Genomic DNA, 17,927 nt, shown 5'->3' with positions numbered 1-17,927 from the left:
TGCAGTGGTCTCCTCACCGGATATGCTGTGCGGATCTGGCAGGGGTGCGCTTCAGCCGGCGGGATTTCGAGGGGGGGGGGGGGGGGTGTTATGGTGGCAAATAGCTCTGCCCATCTTCCACTCACCGCACGAACCGGGAGGCCAGGCAGCTCCCCCTCTCCGGCTTGCGTGCTGCTGGGTGCAGTGTCAAGTGAGGTATGCACCTCTCACTGCGCCTCTTGCTCTGCCCGCTTCCTCCACTGCGGGCGCTCTGTTAGGAAGTTCTTCTTGCTCCCAAGGCTGTAGCCTGGTGGGAGCTCGTTATCTGGCCCGCTATTTCTCCTATCTCGGAGCTGTGCGGGGGCTTGGCAGGTGCTTCTATAGCATGCTGCCATAAGCCGTCACTGCTCCAGGGGCTTTCTGTCTGCCTGCAAAGACGTGGGTTCTGCGGGCAGCACTTTGCAGGGCTTCCTGCGCCCCATGCTCCCTTCCAGTCACATTATGGTATATTATATATTTTCTAACACAAGTAAAAAAAAATAAAAGATAAATTATTTTCCTCAGGGAGAGGCACCGCTTCTGGTGTAAAACGGAGGTTCAAAAAGGCCTTTAGCACTACGTGAGCTTTCTGGGTAAGAAGTATGCAAAGTAAGTTTCTCATCACACCACCATATGAGGTTGCGTGGCCTCTGATCAGCTCTGGCTCTGAAGTCTCAGAAACTGATTGGGATTAATGCCAAGTCAGAATTCTCCCCAGAAGGGAAGAGAACCCATCTGCAGACTTCAGAGCCAGAGCTAGAGCTGATCAGAGGGCACGCTACCTTTATATGGTGGTGTGATGAGAAACTTGATATAGTTGTATGTGTGTGTGTGTGTGTATATATATATATATTAGATGGAGATTTATCATTAGGTGTCTATTGTACACAAATATAAAAAAAAAACGGGAGCTCAACGCAAATGCAGTGGTGAAAAAGCCTAAACCGAGGATACTGCGTTGCACCTACCCTTGTGCCAAAGAATAATTTTGTAAAACAGAAAAGGATGCAGTCCTACTAGGTATAAGGGGAAGCAGGATGAAAAAATAGAAGGAATAGAGAGGAGTATCTAAAATGTATAATAAATTAATTATATTTATTGAATGATGGTCTCAGTGATGTTCTGGAGTCTGGGCAGGGCCCTTGCCACAGACTGAACACAAAGAGGTATATGCGTGAATAAAATATATTAAAAGAATATTTAGACATGTACTATACATAAAATTTGCACTATTGCGGGAGATAAATTGTTAAATAATCTTGGATTAGTTGAATAGAACAAAGTACATTCAGGCTGGTGGATTGCAAGGTCAAATAGCAACTTTTGGGAGCGCTGGAGGCTCCTGGATAAGTGCCCACTGTAACAGCGCGTGTTAGCGCTGATGCAAAAGTAACAATAATCCTCTATCTCCGACCGCATGGAGACTGGATGAGCGAGGAAGAAAGTTAAAAGGTCGGGCACTTAGTGCCTCTTACCAGCTCCTGACGGAGGACAATTGCCGGCATGCGGCAGTGTTTGCAGATGTACTTGCTGTGCGTCCCTTTAACCCGACGGCACGGGAAGATGTAGGAGAGACCCACGGAGTCCGGTGGTAGTGATGTCCTGGATGCCTCTCACTCCCGGTGGCACGGGAGCAGGTGAGAGGTCCGGTGTTGAAGGTAAGGTTAACAGCGTGTGGCAGCGCTGTGAAGTACTTCTCTGCCCTGACGGCACAGGGATTAGATGTGGAAGTGAGAATAGCCCGGTAGATGTCCCGATCAAAGTGCAAATTATAACAGTTCAAACCAGACAAATTTCGGGGAGCTGGGTCCCCTTTTTCAACGGTAACATTCAGTCTTTTGCATTGGTACCATTGAAAAAGGGTACCCAGCTCCCCGAAATTTGTCTGGTTTGGACTGTTATAATTTGCACTTTGATCTGGACATCTACCGGGCTATTCTCACGGGGCAGAGAAGTACTTCACAGCGCTGCCACACGCTGTTAACCTTACCTTCAAAACCGGACCCCTCTCTCACCTGCTTCCGAGAGGCATCCAGGACATCTCTACCACCGGACTCTGTGCGTCTCTCCTACATCTTCACGTGCTGTCGGGTTAAAGGGACGCACAGCAAGTACACCTGCAAACGCTGCCGCATGCCGGCAATAGTCCTCCGTCAGGAGCCGGTAAGAGGCACTAAGTGCCTGACCTTTTAACTTTGTTCCTCGCTCACCCAGTCTCTGTGCTGTCGGAGATAGAGGATTATTGTTCCTTTTGCATCAGCGCTAACACGTGGGCACTTATACAGGAGCCTCCAGCGTACCGGAAGAAGCGTCACCTGACGTGAAATGGATCTATTGTCTTGCGCTCCCCCTGCCGCGTCTGTCTCTCCCTGCACGGTGTCCCCGATGTATTGTGTGTCAGCCTGAGATGACTCCCACAATAAAGTAAAGTTAGAAGTGGTGAGTTGCAACGTGTCTTCTTCGTTACTATGTTATATATACACTTGATCTACTGACGTTAGCACCGCACTTCACCAGTCCGGGGACACTCCAGCAAGAGAACCATTTCCACATTATATAGGAGCGATAGTGGTTAGCTGTGCCGGGACTTTTCTTTTCTCATGTATGGACATCTCCCAAAAGTTGCTATTTGACCTTGCAATCCACCAGCCCGAATGTACTTTGTTTTATTCAACTAATCCAAGACTATTTAACAATTTATCTCCTGCAATAGTGCAAATTTTATGTATCTTATGTATAGTACATGTCTAAATATTCTTTTAATATATTTTATTGCATATACCTCTTTGTGTTCAGTCTGTGGCAAGGGCCCTGCCCAGACTCCAGAACATCACTGAGACCATCATTCAATAAATATAATTTATGTATTATATACGTTTTAGACACTCCTCTCTATTCCTTCAATTTTTTCATATATTCCCCTATACCTAGTAGGACTGCATCCTTTTTCTGTTTTACAAAGGTGTCGATTGTAGACACAGATCTACCCCTTTACACTGCCTGTCTGTCTAATTTACACTCTTGCTCAGAATTTACAAAGGTTGTGCACTCCTTTTGATAAATCTTGTGCAAATATAGAAACACCCCCCCTCTCTCTTATAGTAAATTTGAGTAGCCGTATTAGTCCAGTGATGCAAATCATAAAATGTTGCAGTATCTTGTAATACCTTTTTTATTGGACTAACAGCATTTTGTAGAGACACTCTTTCGGGATTCCTCCCTTTATCAAGTCCAAAGCAAGAGATTTGCTCTGGACTTGATAAAGGGAGGAATCCCGAAAGCTTGTCTCTACAAAATGCTGTTAGTCCAATAAAAAAGGTATTACAAAAGTGCAATACAAGTACTGACCATAAGAGGGTGCCCAACCCCACCAAATGGGCTGAGTGACCAAGGAATATTTTTCATATAATATATATATATATATATATATATATATATATATATATATATATATATATATATATATATATATATATATATATATATATAATATAATATATATATATATATATATATATATATATATATATATATATATAATATATATTATGAAAAATATTCCTTGGTCACCCTCTTATGGCCTGTACTTGTATTGCACTTTTCTCATCAGTTTAATATCTGCATTGTTGCTCACTGTCACAGGGGTTATATATTAGCGCATATGCAGATCGCCGCAGCTGGTTATTGCCAGGGTTTCACGTTCCCTTGGAACATACCGGGGGATATATTCTAGCAGAATGTTCCCTCCTACCACTGAGTGCCGTGTCATGTGCAATCTCTTTTGTGTTTCTGGCAGACGCTCAGGTTTCCTTTTGAGATCCCTCGTCGGTCAGGTCTGCCGACCACCCATCCTTGGAGTGTTCTTGGCATGTCATGCTAGGTGATTCCCTTCTCCACTGGCTACCGTATCTGCGGCTAGTGCTCTGGATCCCCACATCCAGCACAGGTCTCCATAGGAATATTCCTGCGGGGCATGGACCGGTCTTTCACAACTTCCGCGGCTGGCTCTCCGATACCCCACTGCTGGTACGAGGTGTCGCCTGTCTGACTGTTCCCTTTTCGCCAGACTGTTGTCTACACTGCTTCTGCCGCCGCCACTGGCCTCTGACCTCTGGGCTGGCACTGACATAGCCAGGTTTCCCTTACCCCACGGCTGGGTGAGGGATCCGAAGTAGGGTCCCTACAGGTATACAGGATTGATTCCAGTTGGACAATCCTTCATCTGTTGGGTTTTTCTATACCACCAGGTCGCCCGATGGATAGGCCGCGCTCTAGTACCCTGCTTTCTGTGGGAGGTTGAATGGAGTGACACTGGGTGCTCAGGAATCCTATGCCTGCCGGCCAGACTGTTTTCCGCTTGGCTTACTACTACTTTGTCGGGTCAACTACCATACCCTTTCACCCCTTGGATGGTAGTTCAGGTTACCCACTGCCCTGGTGTAGTTTCAAGTGAGTCACCCCATGTTGCCCCATGGGCCTTCTACAATGCACCACATACTGGTTTACAGGGTTACCTACTAGGCAAGGGCCCTCTCTGCATGCCTGCTACTCTGTCTACAGGCTGGTATCTCACTTCACTGTGTGTTTCCGCATGCGGGACCTGGCATGGCCACGGTCCTTTTACCACATAGCCAGACTGTCTGCATGGTGTTCTAATCCACCTGGTCACCTCCCCCGTTTCTGCCAATGCCGCAGTCCGGTGTAGTTCTGCAGAGTGTGTACCTGTGGGTTCTAGGGACCCTTTCTACCTGTATGTCACACTGTCTGCATTTTTCCTGCTCCACATTCTTTCTTCATCTCCTGAGTCTGCGTCTGCAGCCTTGGTGTCTGGCACCATTAGGAGATGGGATGTGGGCTTATTTTCTGCAGGTCCCAGGGACTTTCTCAGCAACAGCAGCATCACTCTGTTCTCCTTCTTAGGTTGCACTGTTGGTCTGCTAGAGGCATGCCTCCCTTCCTGCTGGTCCCTTGGATGTCTGCAGGCTTGGTACCCCACTACTATCGTGGGGTACCCATGTCTGTGTTCCTACATTTGCTGAGACCACTCTATAGGTGTAGAGCCCACCTTCCTTTTGTTCGGTGGGGTGAGCCTCAGGGCTTCTGGTGATTTTGTTTCTGCAGTTCTGTGGTGGTTGAGCACTTCTGTTCTTTCATGGGGCCTGCTGGGATGGCAGTCAGTTCAGCCCCTCCCTATGTGTTTTTTCAGGGGTTTCTGTCGGGGGTGGCTCATGCACCTACTCGTTACGTTCTAGATTGGCTCTCAACGCGTCTTGTATTTTTTGCCCAGCTCCAGGGTACAAGATTCCGATCCCTTTTGGGACACAAGGTGGCTCCTCCAGACAGCGATGGTTGTGGGGCAGCATTTTCCAGCTCTTACTGCGCCTGGCGATGTTTTGCCAATCCCCTTTCCACATGAGGCATGGGGATCAGGGTGCTTGGCATGGGTCTATACTTGAGTTTTCCTCTCGACCACCCTTGTTTTCCCTCCTCTGGAGGGACTATTGTGTTGATTTTTTTTTTTTTTTTCTGCCGCCAAGATGATGACATCTCGCTGTTCCCACTATATAGGTGGAGTATCTAGTGGGGCCCTTGTTTCTTTGCTGAGAGCATTCAACAGAGATTTTTTTCACTGTCTATGCTTGTTTACTTACTGTCCACTAGCCTGGCTCTCTTTCTGTTTTTTTGTTATCTACTGCTACTCACGCAGTCTTGGCTCTCTTTTCTGTTGGAGGAGTTTGTGCAATCTCCAGGGAAGTGGTGTGTTCTTCCTTCCCTTTTGTCTGTGTCAGTTGCACTGCACTGACACCAAAGTCTTCTGGAGTCATTCTTCCGGTGCCCAGACCCTGAGAGTCCCAGCTGGGTTCTCATTTGTTTCTCCCTCCATTCCCATTCTGGCGGGATGTTTCTTCAGAGTGCTCTGGTCTGCTCGGACCACTGGGGTCTATGACTGGTTGGTCTCCTTGGCTTGGACTCTGTCCTAGGATGCTGTGGCGTGCCTTCTTTTTAGGCAGCTCTTCCGGTTCCTTGGGTTTTGAAGATGGTTCGGGTCTTGGGCATGTGTAGTGATCCGACCAAGACTCCTCCATGGTCCCATTAGTCGGGGCGGTCTTTTCTGTTCAGCACTCATACACTTCTTCTGTTTTCCTTACTCTTCAGGGGTTCATCTTCCAGGTGACTCTACATCTCCAATTTACTTGTCGGTGTCTCCGGTATCGGAGATGGGGCCCCCCCCCCCTCCTTTTTCAGGGTGTTTACCGCTCCTCCTTCCTTCGAGGTCCATGTCCTCCCGGGTGGGAGGGCATTCAGGCTATCTGCATCACACCAGTATGGCTATTGTCGCCTTCTGGGTGCTCATGGTGGGCCCCTGGGACAGGTTTTTTTTGGGTCTGCATGTGTGCAGGTCTTTGCTCTCATGCACCGGATTTCTCCATAGCAGCATTCCATCTTCTTTTTTTTCCTATAGTTTCTTGTCTCTCTATATGACCCAGGTGTCTTGGGTCTATACAAAGTACAGCACTTCCTTTGGCGTCCTAGTCAATCTCCTTGGACAGGAGATCTTCCGGGAACCTAATTTCTGGGCCTAGTGTGTCTCCGACCTGGGGGCTTGTCCGCAGGCCTTGTGGACACGTAAGTTCAGTCTCTTGACTGATTCTTTGTTTTTCCCACCCTAGGGGACTGCTTTTGGCACGTCCCATCAGTAAGTTGTCCACCAATGAAGAGCGACCGAGAAAAGGAGATTTTTGTGTACTCACATTTGTAGATTACTTCTATTAAAAAATCGTAATCCTTTCAGTACTTATGAGCTGCTGAAGTGGAGTTGTTCTGTTCTGTCTAAGTGCTCTCTGATGACACCTGTCTCGAACTGTCCAGAGTAGAAGCAAATCCCCATAGCAAACATCTACTTCTACTCTGTGCAGTTCCCGAGACAAGCAGAGATGTCAGCAGAAAGCACTGTTGCCAGACAGAAAAGAAGAACTCAGCTACAGCAGCTGATAATTATCGGAAGGATTAAGATTTTTTAATAGAATTATTTACAAATCTGTTTAACTTTCTGGAGCCAGTTGAGATAGATAGAGAGATGGAGATTAAAAACCCCTTTAACAAAGAAGAGTAAAGCCAGTGGCTGTTGGAGCAGGCTGGGAGTTGCAGTTTTGCTACAGGTTGGCGGCCACTGTTATATGAAATGCAAGTATCTCCCTAATATTATATGTATACATTGATACTCATTACACTTGAATAGTGTAAAGGAAAGGGTGTTTTAGTCTTAAACTGAATCCATTGTTTATTTATAGGTGCACCAGCAATGATCTGAAGTGCATTATTCGTCTTATCAAGCATGATTTGAAGATGAACTCGGGAGCTAAACATGTGTAAGTGATAATACATGTAGATGTTTTATTATTGATCAACGTTTTGGGAATTGCTACAGCATAAATTTTTCCATTTAACATTGGATGCTTTTGCTACAGTTTAGCTTTTTTTGAGATAAATAATTTCTGTACATAAGTTTCCTATTAAAGGGAACCAAGCAGCAGATTTGACCAGATATAACGCTTGGCAAAGTGTTCTATATGGTAAAATCTTTATTCTCACTATTCCCGGGGCACGCTTTTGCCCCCAGGGATGGTGAGGATATGTAATTATTAAGTCTGACCAAGTTCAGCCAATTCCCACAAGTAGTCCCTGGGTGGTGAATTATACTTACCAGGTCCCGCATTGCTCCAACCATGGTCCTGCCCCCCCCCTCCGGGTTAATTGATTACCAACATCATCGCTCTGCTCCCTAAGCAGATGGAGAAAAGGGTGACACGAACTGACAAGCCGAGAGAACGAGACCAGTTTTTTTTACACTTCTAAGCTCTGTCAGTAGGTTGATGTCTGCCATTATCGGTGAGTCCTGCTCCTGCACTCACTTAATAGTCCAGATGTCCTGGTGCACCAATTACCAGGCAGCCAGGGCGTACAGTTATGCCCAGAATCCTTTAGGGGTTTTCTCTGAATACCGGTAAGGTTTTTTTCTAAGTGGATTTGCAATAAAATGAATTTCTTAATAAATTTAAGATTGCTCTGCTCTTCCGTTTTGAAGGATTTTTTTATGATAGTGTTCTTGAGAGATATTCTAGAGATTTAACCAACTTCCACTTTCATTTCAGTCTTGATGCTCTTGATCCTAATGCATATGATGCATTCAAAGCTTCTCGTAATTTAGGGGATGTTGTAGAGCGTGTTCTTCGCAACAGACAGCAAGGTCCAGGAATGAAACGAATGCTTACTGTTGAAGCTTCACTTATGACACCGGTTCAGCCTATGCTGGTAAAATTATATATTTTGGTTGTCTTTAAGTACTTAAACTGTTTGTTACTATAAAGGAATTACTGTTATCAAGATAGATTAATAAATGTCTTTGGGATGCTGTAAAATATTAGAATTTAGTGAAGAGAGAATTGTCTTCACAGCAAAAAAATTGGGGTTGAAAAGTCACTTTTTTCTTAGCATTTGAACAAGAAGCACATCTTTTTAGGTCTCTTGGTGTAAATAGTGCAGAATACACATCATAATTTAGTCTTAACTTTATTTTTATTTTTTTTAACATAAGAGTTGGTTGAGATGTAAAGGTGCACTAAACATAGGAAATTAGTAAAAAAAAAAAAAAAAAAAAAAAAAAAAAAAATATGGACTTTCCTTTGAGAGAGTGATGCCATCTCTCTCTAAAATATACCCATCTGCTGCTTTGCATCCTTATGAGAAGGTCAGATGAGAAGTCCAATGGCCATTGTCTGTCTTATGTAGTTTTCCTGCTTTAGAGTATGATTGTATGGTGTAAATGTTTAATACGTGATAAATTATAATGCCTTAAATATGAATTTCTGATGGGAACCTCTTTCTTTTTATAATTTATGACCACATAAAATGTAAATATCATTTGCTCCTTAAACCTTCTAGGCTGAAGCTTGTAAATCTATAGAGTACGCCATGAAGAAATGTCCCAATGGAATGTATGCAGAAATAAAGTATGATGGGGAACGAGTCCAAGTGCACAAAAATGGTGATCACTTCAGTTACTTCAGTCGTAGTCTGAAGCCTGTTCTTCCCCATAAGGTACTTCAGCTAGGCCTTTTTGTAAGGCTTTGCTTGGGAATAGGTTATCCAGCTCTTTTCTTTTTTCTAGTTTATATTTATCAGCGAGCCTGCCTTTCTTTTGCTCACAGGTTGCTCATTTCAAAGATTACATTCCGAAAGCGTTTCCAGGTGGTAACAGCATAATCTTGGATGCCGAAGTGCTGCTCATTGACACAAATACTGGCAAGCCTCTTCCATTTGGAACATTAGGTGTTCATAAGGTATACTGTAGATGTTTAATCAATGTATTTTTCCTTCCTCTCATCTAAAATTACATGTTAGTTCAGAATGGGCTATGAAACACCAAATTATAAGAATTTTGTCTTTTACGTGTTTTGTAGTATAGTAGTATATTGTAGTATAGTGTGATGCAAAAAATTTGTGTTGTGTTTAAGTGATGACTGACCTCAAAACTATTTTTTTTTTTTTTTTTTCATACTTTGTTTGTAATGGCTTTTTCAGAGTAGGGTCACACATGCCGTATTTTGCTGCATATTTTCCTGCCAGTTTGTCAGTGGGAAGCAAAATACACAGCTGATTTTGCTACCCATTGACTTCAAAAGGTAGGAAAATATGACATGTGACCCTACCCTGAAAATAAAAATGATAGACCTGACTGTATAAGGAGTTTTTTTCCTCAGACAAAATTAGCCAAAGATATGGAGGGTTATCATGGTGGTCTGTGTCTGGTTATGGAAACACAATGTCAGTGCATGAGTGCAATGTGGCACATTTTTAGGCAACTGTCTATTTTTGGTGTATATGTTGCTTATATGACTTGTGAGGAGTGTATATTTTTTATTTTTTTTTAGTGTAAATCGCCTAATGTAACTTGTCAATTTTTCTTTCTAGAAAGCTGCTTTCAAAGATGCCAATGTTTGCCTCTTTGTGTTTGACTGCATTTACTTCAATGGCGTCAGTCTAATGGACAGGTTAGTGTAAAATGACCTGCATAATGTCACATGTCTTGTTTTTAATCTATCACTCAGTAGTGACCCTCTCTTCTTATCACAGGCCACTTTCTGAGCGAAGAAAGTTTATGCAAGAGAACATGGTGGAGATCCCTAACCATATAATGTTCTCAGAGATGAAGCATGTTACTGTGAGTGCATTGCCAGGATCATGTCACTTGGAGTCAGCTTCTGTGTGATGATTCTTTGTCAGTGTGACTGTCTGTGATACAGGTCTGGTGGTTAGGCTTTTAACTATATGTTTTTACTCCTAGAAAGCCGCAGATCTTGCTGATATGATCACAAAGGTTATACGGGAAGGTTTAGAAGGCCTTGTACTTAAAGACTTGAAGGTATCTATTTCCCCCCTGTATGTTCCGGCAATCATTTCACTTATGCATGGCTATATGTGTTTGTTTCTGTCTAGTTTCTTCTTTCTGGCTGAATGTATGGTCAGAGAATGCATCCCAATCTTTTGATGTTTTTATTTTTAGTCAATCTATGAGCCAGGAAAGCGCCATTGGCTAAAAGTGAAAAAGGATTATTTGAATGAAGGTGCTATGGCAGACACTGCCGATCTTGCAGTATTAGGAGCATTTTATGGGAAAGGAGCAAATGGTTAGTGAACATATAGATTGTTGCTTTATCTTACAACTAGTTACAATTAGAAATGTCACACGTACTTATGTTTTGTTTGATTAACTATAGGTGGCATGATGTCCATATTTCTTATGGGATGCTATGACCCCGAATCTCGTAAGTGGTGCACAGTGACAAAGTGTTCAAGTGGCTATGATGATGCCACACTTGCCCGTTTACAAAAGGAACTGGACATGGTGAAGATTAGTAAGGTTAGTTTATTCATGATCTTGGAGTAAAGTTGATATGTCACACTGCATGAAAATTTGAGAATCTCACTCTGCACTTCATTTCTAGGACCCAGCCAAAATCCCATCTTGGCTAAAGATCAACAAGAACTATTACCCAGACTTCATCATACAAGACCCTGAGGTAAAGTTCACTTATTCATTTATCCACAAGGGAAATCCTAATCAGTCATTTACCTTGCTGCGGCTGCTGTACAGTAAATTTACCTGTGTCAAGGAAAAGGTGAGTATTTGCCCATAGCAACCCATCAGCTTCTTTCATTTTTCAGAGGCCTTTTTAAAAAAGACTTAATCTGGCTGCTTTGGACAAGTGCACCACTCCTCATCTACACAAGTTGATAGATCTCCCCAAATATTTGTAAAAAAAAAAAATACAAACACATTTTTTTTTCACAGCCATATAATTATCTGGCTGTTAAAAAACAAAAAAACATATCTTTACATTTTGTTTGCACATACAACCACTGTCCCATAAACAAAGTAGACTTCTGCAGAGGCTAGTAAGAAGAGACAAAAATATATTGTTAGCTGCCAAGGAGTATTAGGGTACATTTACACAGGCGTATTTCTTTTCACACTAGCAGCGGAAAAAATGAAGTCAATAGGGTCTGCGGCGGATTTTATCAGCAGAGATTCTGATGGAAATCCGCTGTGTGTTTGAAAAGAAATAAGAAATAGGCCTTTGTGAATCTACCCCAAGACAGGTTCTGCTAAGGCCCAGCAGCAACAAAAACGACACACAAAAGAAAGAACTGCAAGTTACTCTACAACAGCTATTTACAGTCCTTTGTAATTTGTACCAATTCTTCTGCTTTCAAGCTCTCTGCTTGTTGTCAACGTATGGGACTTTTCCTTTATTTACTGAGGATCTGCCCTGGCCATGTGATAACCACCAAGGTGCAGGGTTTATTACAACTACAGTTGTCAAAAATCTGAAATGATTTGTGTGATCATCATAACCAGGAAAGACTTAAATTTTAGGGATTGATCAGGAGAATGAGTCAAGAGAAGCTGAGCACGTTAACTCCTGGTGTTCCAGGTGACAGATACGAAAATTGCAGTGAAAGTCCAGGGGTTTTACTCAATCGGGGGCAGAGAGAGGAGCGTTTAACCGCGCACTCTTCTCCCCACTGTTTTCAAGCGATGGATCCTGGTCTGAACTGACTCCCACCAATCATAACTTTTGACATGTCAGGTTTTTTTCACGTGACAAGACTTTCAGGAATTGATAAATGAGTGATGCAATCTACCTTTTTTCTATTATACATTTCTCATATACCACATGTTTTACAGAAAGCTCCTATCTGGGAAATCACTGGGGCAGAATTTTCCAAAGCAGAGGCTCATACGGCTGGTGGCATATCCATTCGCTTTCCACGCTGCACTCGGTTCAGGGATGACAAGGATTGGAAGACCTCTACTACACTACAACAGCTAAAGGTTCGTTCAGGAAGAAAACTGTAAGGGCATATTCACATATAGGGGGGGAGATTTATCAAAACCCGTGCAATGGAAATATGGTGCAGTTACCCATAGCATCTAATCAGATTACTTCTCTTATTTTTCTGAGACTTTTTTTATTTTTTTTATTGACGTGATCTGATTGGTTAAGGGCGACTGCACCACCTTTCCATTGCACAAGGAACACTGGAGCAAATTTATTGGTATTGTACCCTTACTGAGTGAACAATTCTTGGCCTTAACAACCAGAGTATAGTGTACAGGGACTAAGAAAGTCCTACTGGGCCACTTGTGTATCTCAAAAACACCTAAGAGGGGTTTATTTATTTATTTATTTTGGGGGGGGTTCTGGGTTTTTTCCCTCAGTTTTTAAAGGAGGGGCCCAGCTGTAAATCACAATTGGGTTCCTCTGGTGGTTGAGATGGCATAGCTTCTGTGACTGTGATCAGTGATATACATGTATGGAATGAAGCCTTAAAGCACTCCATGGCATACATGTATCTCCATTTTGGAAAGGGATTAAAGGAGTACTCCGGGGAAAAACAACTTGTTTAAATCAACTGGCACCAGAAAGTTAAACAGACTTGTAAATTACTGCTATTAAAAAATATTAACCCTTCCAGTACTTGTCAGCTGCTGTATACCCCACAGGAAGTACTTTTCTTTTAAAATTTCTGTTCTGTCTGACCACAGTGCTCTTTGGAGATCTCTGTCTCTCAGGAACTGTTCAGAGCAGTATAGGTTTGCTATGGGGATTTGCTCCTGCTCTGGACAGTTCCTGGCATGGACAGAGGTGTCAGCAGAGAGCATTATGGTTTGACAGAATATACATTTAAAAAGAAAAGAACTTCCTGTGGAGCATACAGCAGCTAAGGACTGGAAGGGTTAAAAAAACATGTTTATAGAAATAATTTACAAATCTGTAACTTTCTGGCACCAGTTGATTTTGAAATAAAATGGTTTCACAGGAGTACCCTTTTAAAGGGGTTCTACAGAATTAGAAAAACGGGTTTGCTTTCTTCAAATACAGAACCACATCTATCCATGGGTTGTCTATTGCAACTCTGCTCGATTTTATGTGAGTGGAGCTGAGCAGCAATACAACAAACGTGGAGAAGGGGGATAATGCTTTTGAAAAAGCAGACACATTTTGTTTAATCCTGTAGAACCCCCTTTAACTTTCCAGACTTGTATGGATGGATGTAATGATGGTTTATACCTTTTGCCTTCTAGGAACTTTACCGGGTCTCTAAGGAGAAATCTGATTTTACTGTTACGACTGTGTCTTCTCAAGATGAAGAAGTCTCATCCGAAAACAGTAGTCGTGAAAACGAAGGAAGCTCAAGACCACCAACCCCAAGCGGCTCACTGAAGGCTCCAAAATCGTCAACTTCAAAGTCACCAGGGAAAGACAAAAGAAGTGACAGTAAGAATTTAACTTCAAAAATATATAATTGCTTTAGTTGTAGTGATGGATAATTACATTGTTATAATTTATTTTATTCCATCTTAAGGTGGAAAGCCTCCAAAAACTAAGAAAAATGAAGACCTGCCTAAGGCTCAGAAGAGGAAAACTGAGTCTCCTGTCCCATCTGATAGTAAGAAGGTAAGCAATTGTCCAGGATTCAGAACGCTATGCAATCTATCTCACATCTATTATGTGATCTTTTATGTGAGATTAGTTTTGGAATCCTGTGTATCCTTTCACCATTCCTAAAGTGCCTGTCAGTGTTGGCTGCAAGGTTTTATCCACAGTGTAAATGCAGTACACACTTTAAAAAGATTCCTCATCCCTTTTACTCTATTATACATTTATAATGTGCTTTTTAGTTGAATAGGAAGGAGTTAGCTCTCTATATACACAATACTCAGCTAAGGCTCTGTTCATACTGATGTTACAATGTTTACAAGAGCCATCACAGCCATAATAGTTAGTTATAATTGACTGACAAACAGAATACTTCTATGTTGTTCTGTCAAAAAAAAAAAACAGCTGAAGCCTTATGGAAAAAGAACTCATGCAAGTGTGCACAAGGACCAAAAGTTATGTACTCCCCTTTTCATTTGTGTACAAAGTGATGCTTACAGCAATGTGTCTCTAGACAATTATTAGCACTTGAGTCTGTTATACCTGTTATAGTGCAAAAAAAAAAAAAAGTTATGTTACTTAGTACCTAATCCTGATCATGTACATATAATCTTTATATATCTAGGACCTATATATCTCTAACACATAGCATTTATATGTAGCTCACTTGCTTTTTGTTCTTGCCTTCTGGATGTTCAAGCATTCTGGAAGTTGTAGTTTTGCAACAGCTGTTTGTAATGCACTGTTAGAGAGAGCAGTGTCGCCTTTAGCTGTTGCAAAACTACAACTCCCAGCATGCCCGCACATCCTTTGTAGTTTTGCAAGAGCTAGAGGCACAAAGCTGGAGAATACACAGCTCTAAAACAGAGTTTTACGAAGATTGTACCCCCAGTTGTTGCAAAACTACAACTCCCATTATCGGAGTTGTAGTTTTGAAACAGCTGAAGGCTGTAGTGGTGCTATGGTGATCTCCTACACTGGATACCAACACACTTTACGGCCGGTATCCAGTATGCTGCAATACAGAGTAGTCTGTCTGCATAAAGACAGATGACCCCTAGTGGTAGCTATTTTCATTTTAAATTTCTTAGTAAAATTTTCTTTTTTAATAAGATGACTTTTTTTTCTTTTAAATATACATTTATCAGTAGTAGTACTACAAAATATAAAGTTTTTCATAAGGACAGTGCTCCGTGACTTCCATTGTGGCATTAAGATAACACACTTACACCAAATCAAATCAGTTTGTAAAATAAACAAAATATGATCACAAAAGTGGAATTTGTATTTTTTTTGCATTAGATAAATATACTTTCGATGTTATGGTATTTGCAAGTCATTTTTCTTTTTTCTCTGCAGGCTAAAATAACAAATTCTAACCAGAGCAATGGACACAATGTGGTGCAGTCTTCATCCAATTCCAAAGTAAGTAACCATCATGACTATACCCGTCGTTCTCTGGGAAAATAAACATGCAGGAGCCAGACTATAACCAATAAAGTCTCTCCCCTCATAACTGTCTACCTGTAGTCATTTATTGGGAAGCATGAATGTCTGTTTCTTTCTCCCCCCCTCCCCCCCCCTGACATTTCAGTCTAAGAATGTTTCACTTTAATTCTAATTCCATTTTACAGAGTACTTGTATTTTTTGCTTCGTAACCTAAAATCTATTGTGTTTGTAGACTCTTCTAGATATTTTCACTGGTGTAAAGCTTTATCTACCTTCTACACTTGAGGAATTTGCAAAACTGCGCCGTTACTTTGTTGCCTATGATGGTGATCTAGTGCCAGAATTTGACATCCCTTCTGCTACACATGTAATGGGTGATGTTTATGAATGTGCTAAAGCTGCCAAGCGTGTTACGCCGTCCTGGATATGGGAATGCATACGACGTCGTAGACTTGTGGCACCATGCTAATGAAAGACCTTATGGGCTTGCTAATGATGTTTACAGAATCATGAAGAAGTAACTTGAGACTTTGTGTACTGAATGCATTGACATGACGGTGGTATCCTCTCTAGCAATGAAGGTTTCCTTGTACATTTATAACTGCAATTACGAAGTAGTACGGATCTATAAATGATGGAACAAATCTACACACCTGCATACCCAGAATGTCCTGGGTAAGAACACCGCTTCTGGATCCTCGCAGCATTGTTCTGCAGTGTATAAATGAGTCAACCATTTTCCCAGTAATGTTGCTTTATACTCTCAAATCTGATTCTGACTTTATTTTTCGGTGTAAATAGATGTATGAAAACATTATTGTTTTTACATAATTATGTGTATAGAAATGAATGTTCTGACTATGGGAAAAGGTGCTAAGTGAACTTTTTAATGTTGCTGCATTTTCAGTCACTACAGCAAAATGGTTGCCTAAATAAAATAGGCCACTCTTCTATTACTGGATAATGGAGTAGACATCTGTTTTTATATGTGCCATTTTACTAGCTGTACAGTTAATGCCTACAGAGTGATGTGTTGTAATAGAACATCTACAAATCTATGGATGTATTAAAGACTATGGATTTTCAGATGTATATTTTCTTCACTAATGAACACAGCCATTGTAGTGCTAGATTTCAAAGTCTAATACAACTCTTCCTGAAAGACATAGTGTGCGTATGTATATATTGATTTGTCAGTTGTGTATGGCTAGGGCTCTCCAGCCACATGGTGGCGCATGCAACACTCAGTTCAGTTGTGGCATATTATTCACAAGCAACTTTTAAAGGGGTACTCTGACCCTGAGACATCTTATCCCCCTATCTTTTGGATAGGAGATAAGATGTCTGATTGTGGGGGTCTCATCGCAATCTCATGTAGCACCAACCTGTCTCAGCTGCACGATGCGATGTCACGCCTCACCCCCTCAATGCAAGCCTATGGGAGGGGGCGTGACAGGAGACTGCAGGGTTTCCTCCTAACGTTCTCCCAGCCCTCTGGTAGTGAGCACATTGTAAGTGTGTTCACACTGGTGTGGTGCTCTGTAGCAGCCATTGTTTCTGTGATGCTTTGTCTGAGGGTTAGTGTGGCCCGTAACAAGGGGCTTGGTCAGGCTGCCTGGCCACTGGGTCTTTCCCCTGTGGGCTTGGTGTCTCGGAGGCAGTGGTCGCCGCCCGGCGCAGTGTTAGGTTAGGGACCCACTCTGACTAGGTGGCCTTGACGTGGCGAGTGGGCTTGCACTTTTTGATCAAAATGTATACTAACAACCTTTTTAGTTTTCTACATTATACTGAGAAGCAAATAGATCAAAATACAAATGGTGGATGTGCGGCTATGTTTCTCTATTATTTGCTGACTGTTAATGGCAACAGAGGTATATGGTGCCATGACAACCATTTTAATACCACTAAAAACTTGGAATTGGTCCAGAGAGAGACCAGGGTGTATAATGAAGGTGCCACCTGTAAATGGATGGTGGACAAGGAAACTGCATCCTGCTTATACTTGTCAGCAGATCAAACAATATTCTGCAATAGGAATAACACGAAGATCATAAAATCATACTTTTATTGGTGTACATTTAAAATATAGGCACACATTTAATTGGAAAGGATACAAAACAGTGTTTATATAGTATACAAACTCAGCTTATCCTCGATATTGGATATATTGCTAGAGTTAGGCTATACTGGCCCTACTAGTCGCATAGGACCCCCTACCTGTTACTGCAGGGAGGCCTTCCTAGGAACCTCCTATCTCTCCCTGTTCTGGAGGGAATGAAGGCACCGGGTGCAGCATGTATAGCACATCACCAGCAATTACTTAGCTGGTTTGTAGAAACCTCAGTTAGATTATTGGGTGAGTATACAATTAGTAGGCGCATCAAAATTGGTACAATGATTGCATACAAGTTTAGTACAGTTCAAGCCACATATCTCCAACGCGTTTCATTGCG

At 42.1% G+C, this 17,927-nt stretch overlaps 1 protein-coding gene across 2 annotated transcripts in view; it reads left to right on the top strand.

Moving 5' to 3' along the window:
• The window catches only part of LIG3 (DNA ligase 3), a 29,026-nt gene extending 12,382 nt beyond the window's left edge, over window positions 1–16,644 (top strand). For both annotated transcript variants that reach the window (XM_056556516.1, XM_056556517.1), the window contains exons 7-21: window positions 7,311–7,388; window positions 8,172–8,331; window positions 8,962–9,117; window positions 9,228–9,359; window positions 9,991–10,070; window positions 10,153–10,240; window positions 10,364–10,441; window positions 10,583–10,706; window positions 10,797–10,939; window positions 11,025–11,099; window positions 12,269–12,415; window positions 13,670–13,862; window positions 13,951–14,042; window positions 15,384–15,449; window positions 15,707–16,644. In XM_056556516.1, coding sequence (XP_056412491.1) covers window positions 7,311–7,388; window positions 8,172–8,331; window positions 8,962–9,117; window positions 9,228–9,359; window positions 9,991–10,070; window positions 10,153–10,240; window positions 10,364–10,441; window positions 10,583–10,706; window positions 10,797–10,939; window positions 11,025–11,099; window positions 12,269–12,415; window positions 13,670–13,862; window positions 13,951–14,042; window positions 15,384–15,449; window positions 15,707–15,943 — 1,849 coding nt within the window. In that variant the 3' untranslated portion in view covers window positions 15,944–16,644. The remainder of the gene's footprint in view (window positions 1–7,310; window positions 7,389–8,171; window positions 8,332–8,961; window positions 9,118–9,227; window positions 9,360–9,990; window positions 10,071–10,152; window positions 10,241–10,363; window positions 10,442–10,582; window positions 10,707–10,796; window positions 10,940–11,024; window positions 11,100–12,268; window positions 12,416–13,669; window positions 13,863–13,950; window positions 14,043–15,383; window positions 15,450–15,706) is intronic.
• The last annotated feature ends 1,283 nt before the right edge of the window (window positions 16,645–17,927 follow it).

The sequence above is a fragment of the Hyla sarda genome, chromosome 2 (assembly GCF_029499605.1).
Source record: "Hyla sarda isolate aHylSar1 chromosome 2, aHylSar1.hap1, whole genome shotgun sequence".
In the NCBI taxonomy this organism is placed as follows: domain Eukaryota; kingdom Metazoa; phylum Chordata; class Amphibia; order Anura; family Hylidae; genus Hyla; species Hyla sarda.
This window is presented reverse-complemented; position numbering and strand designations above follow the sequence as displayed.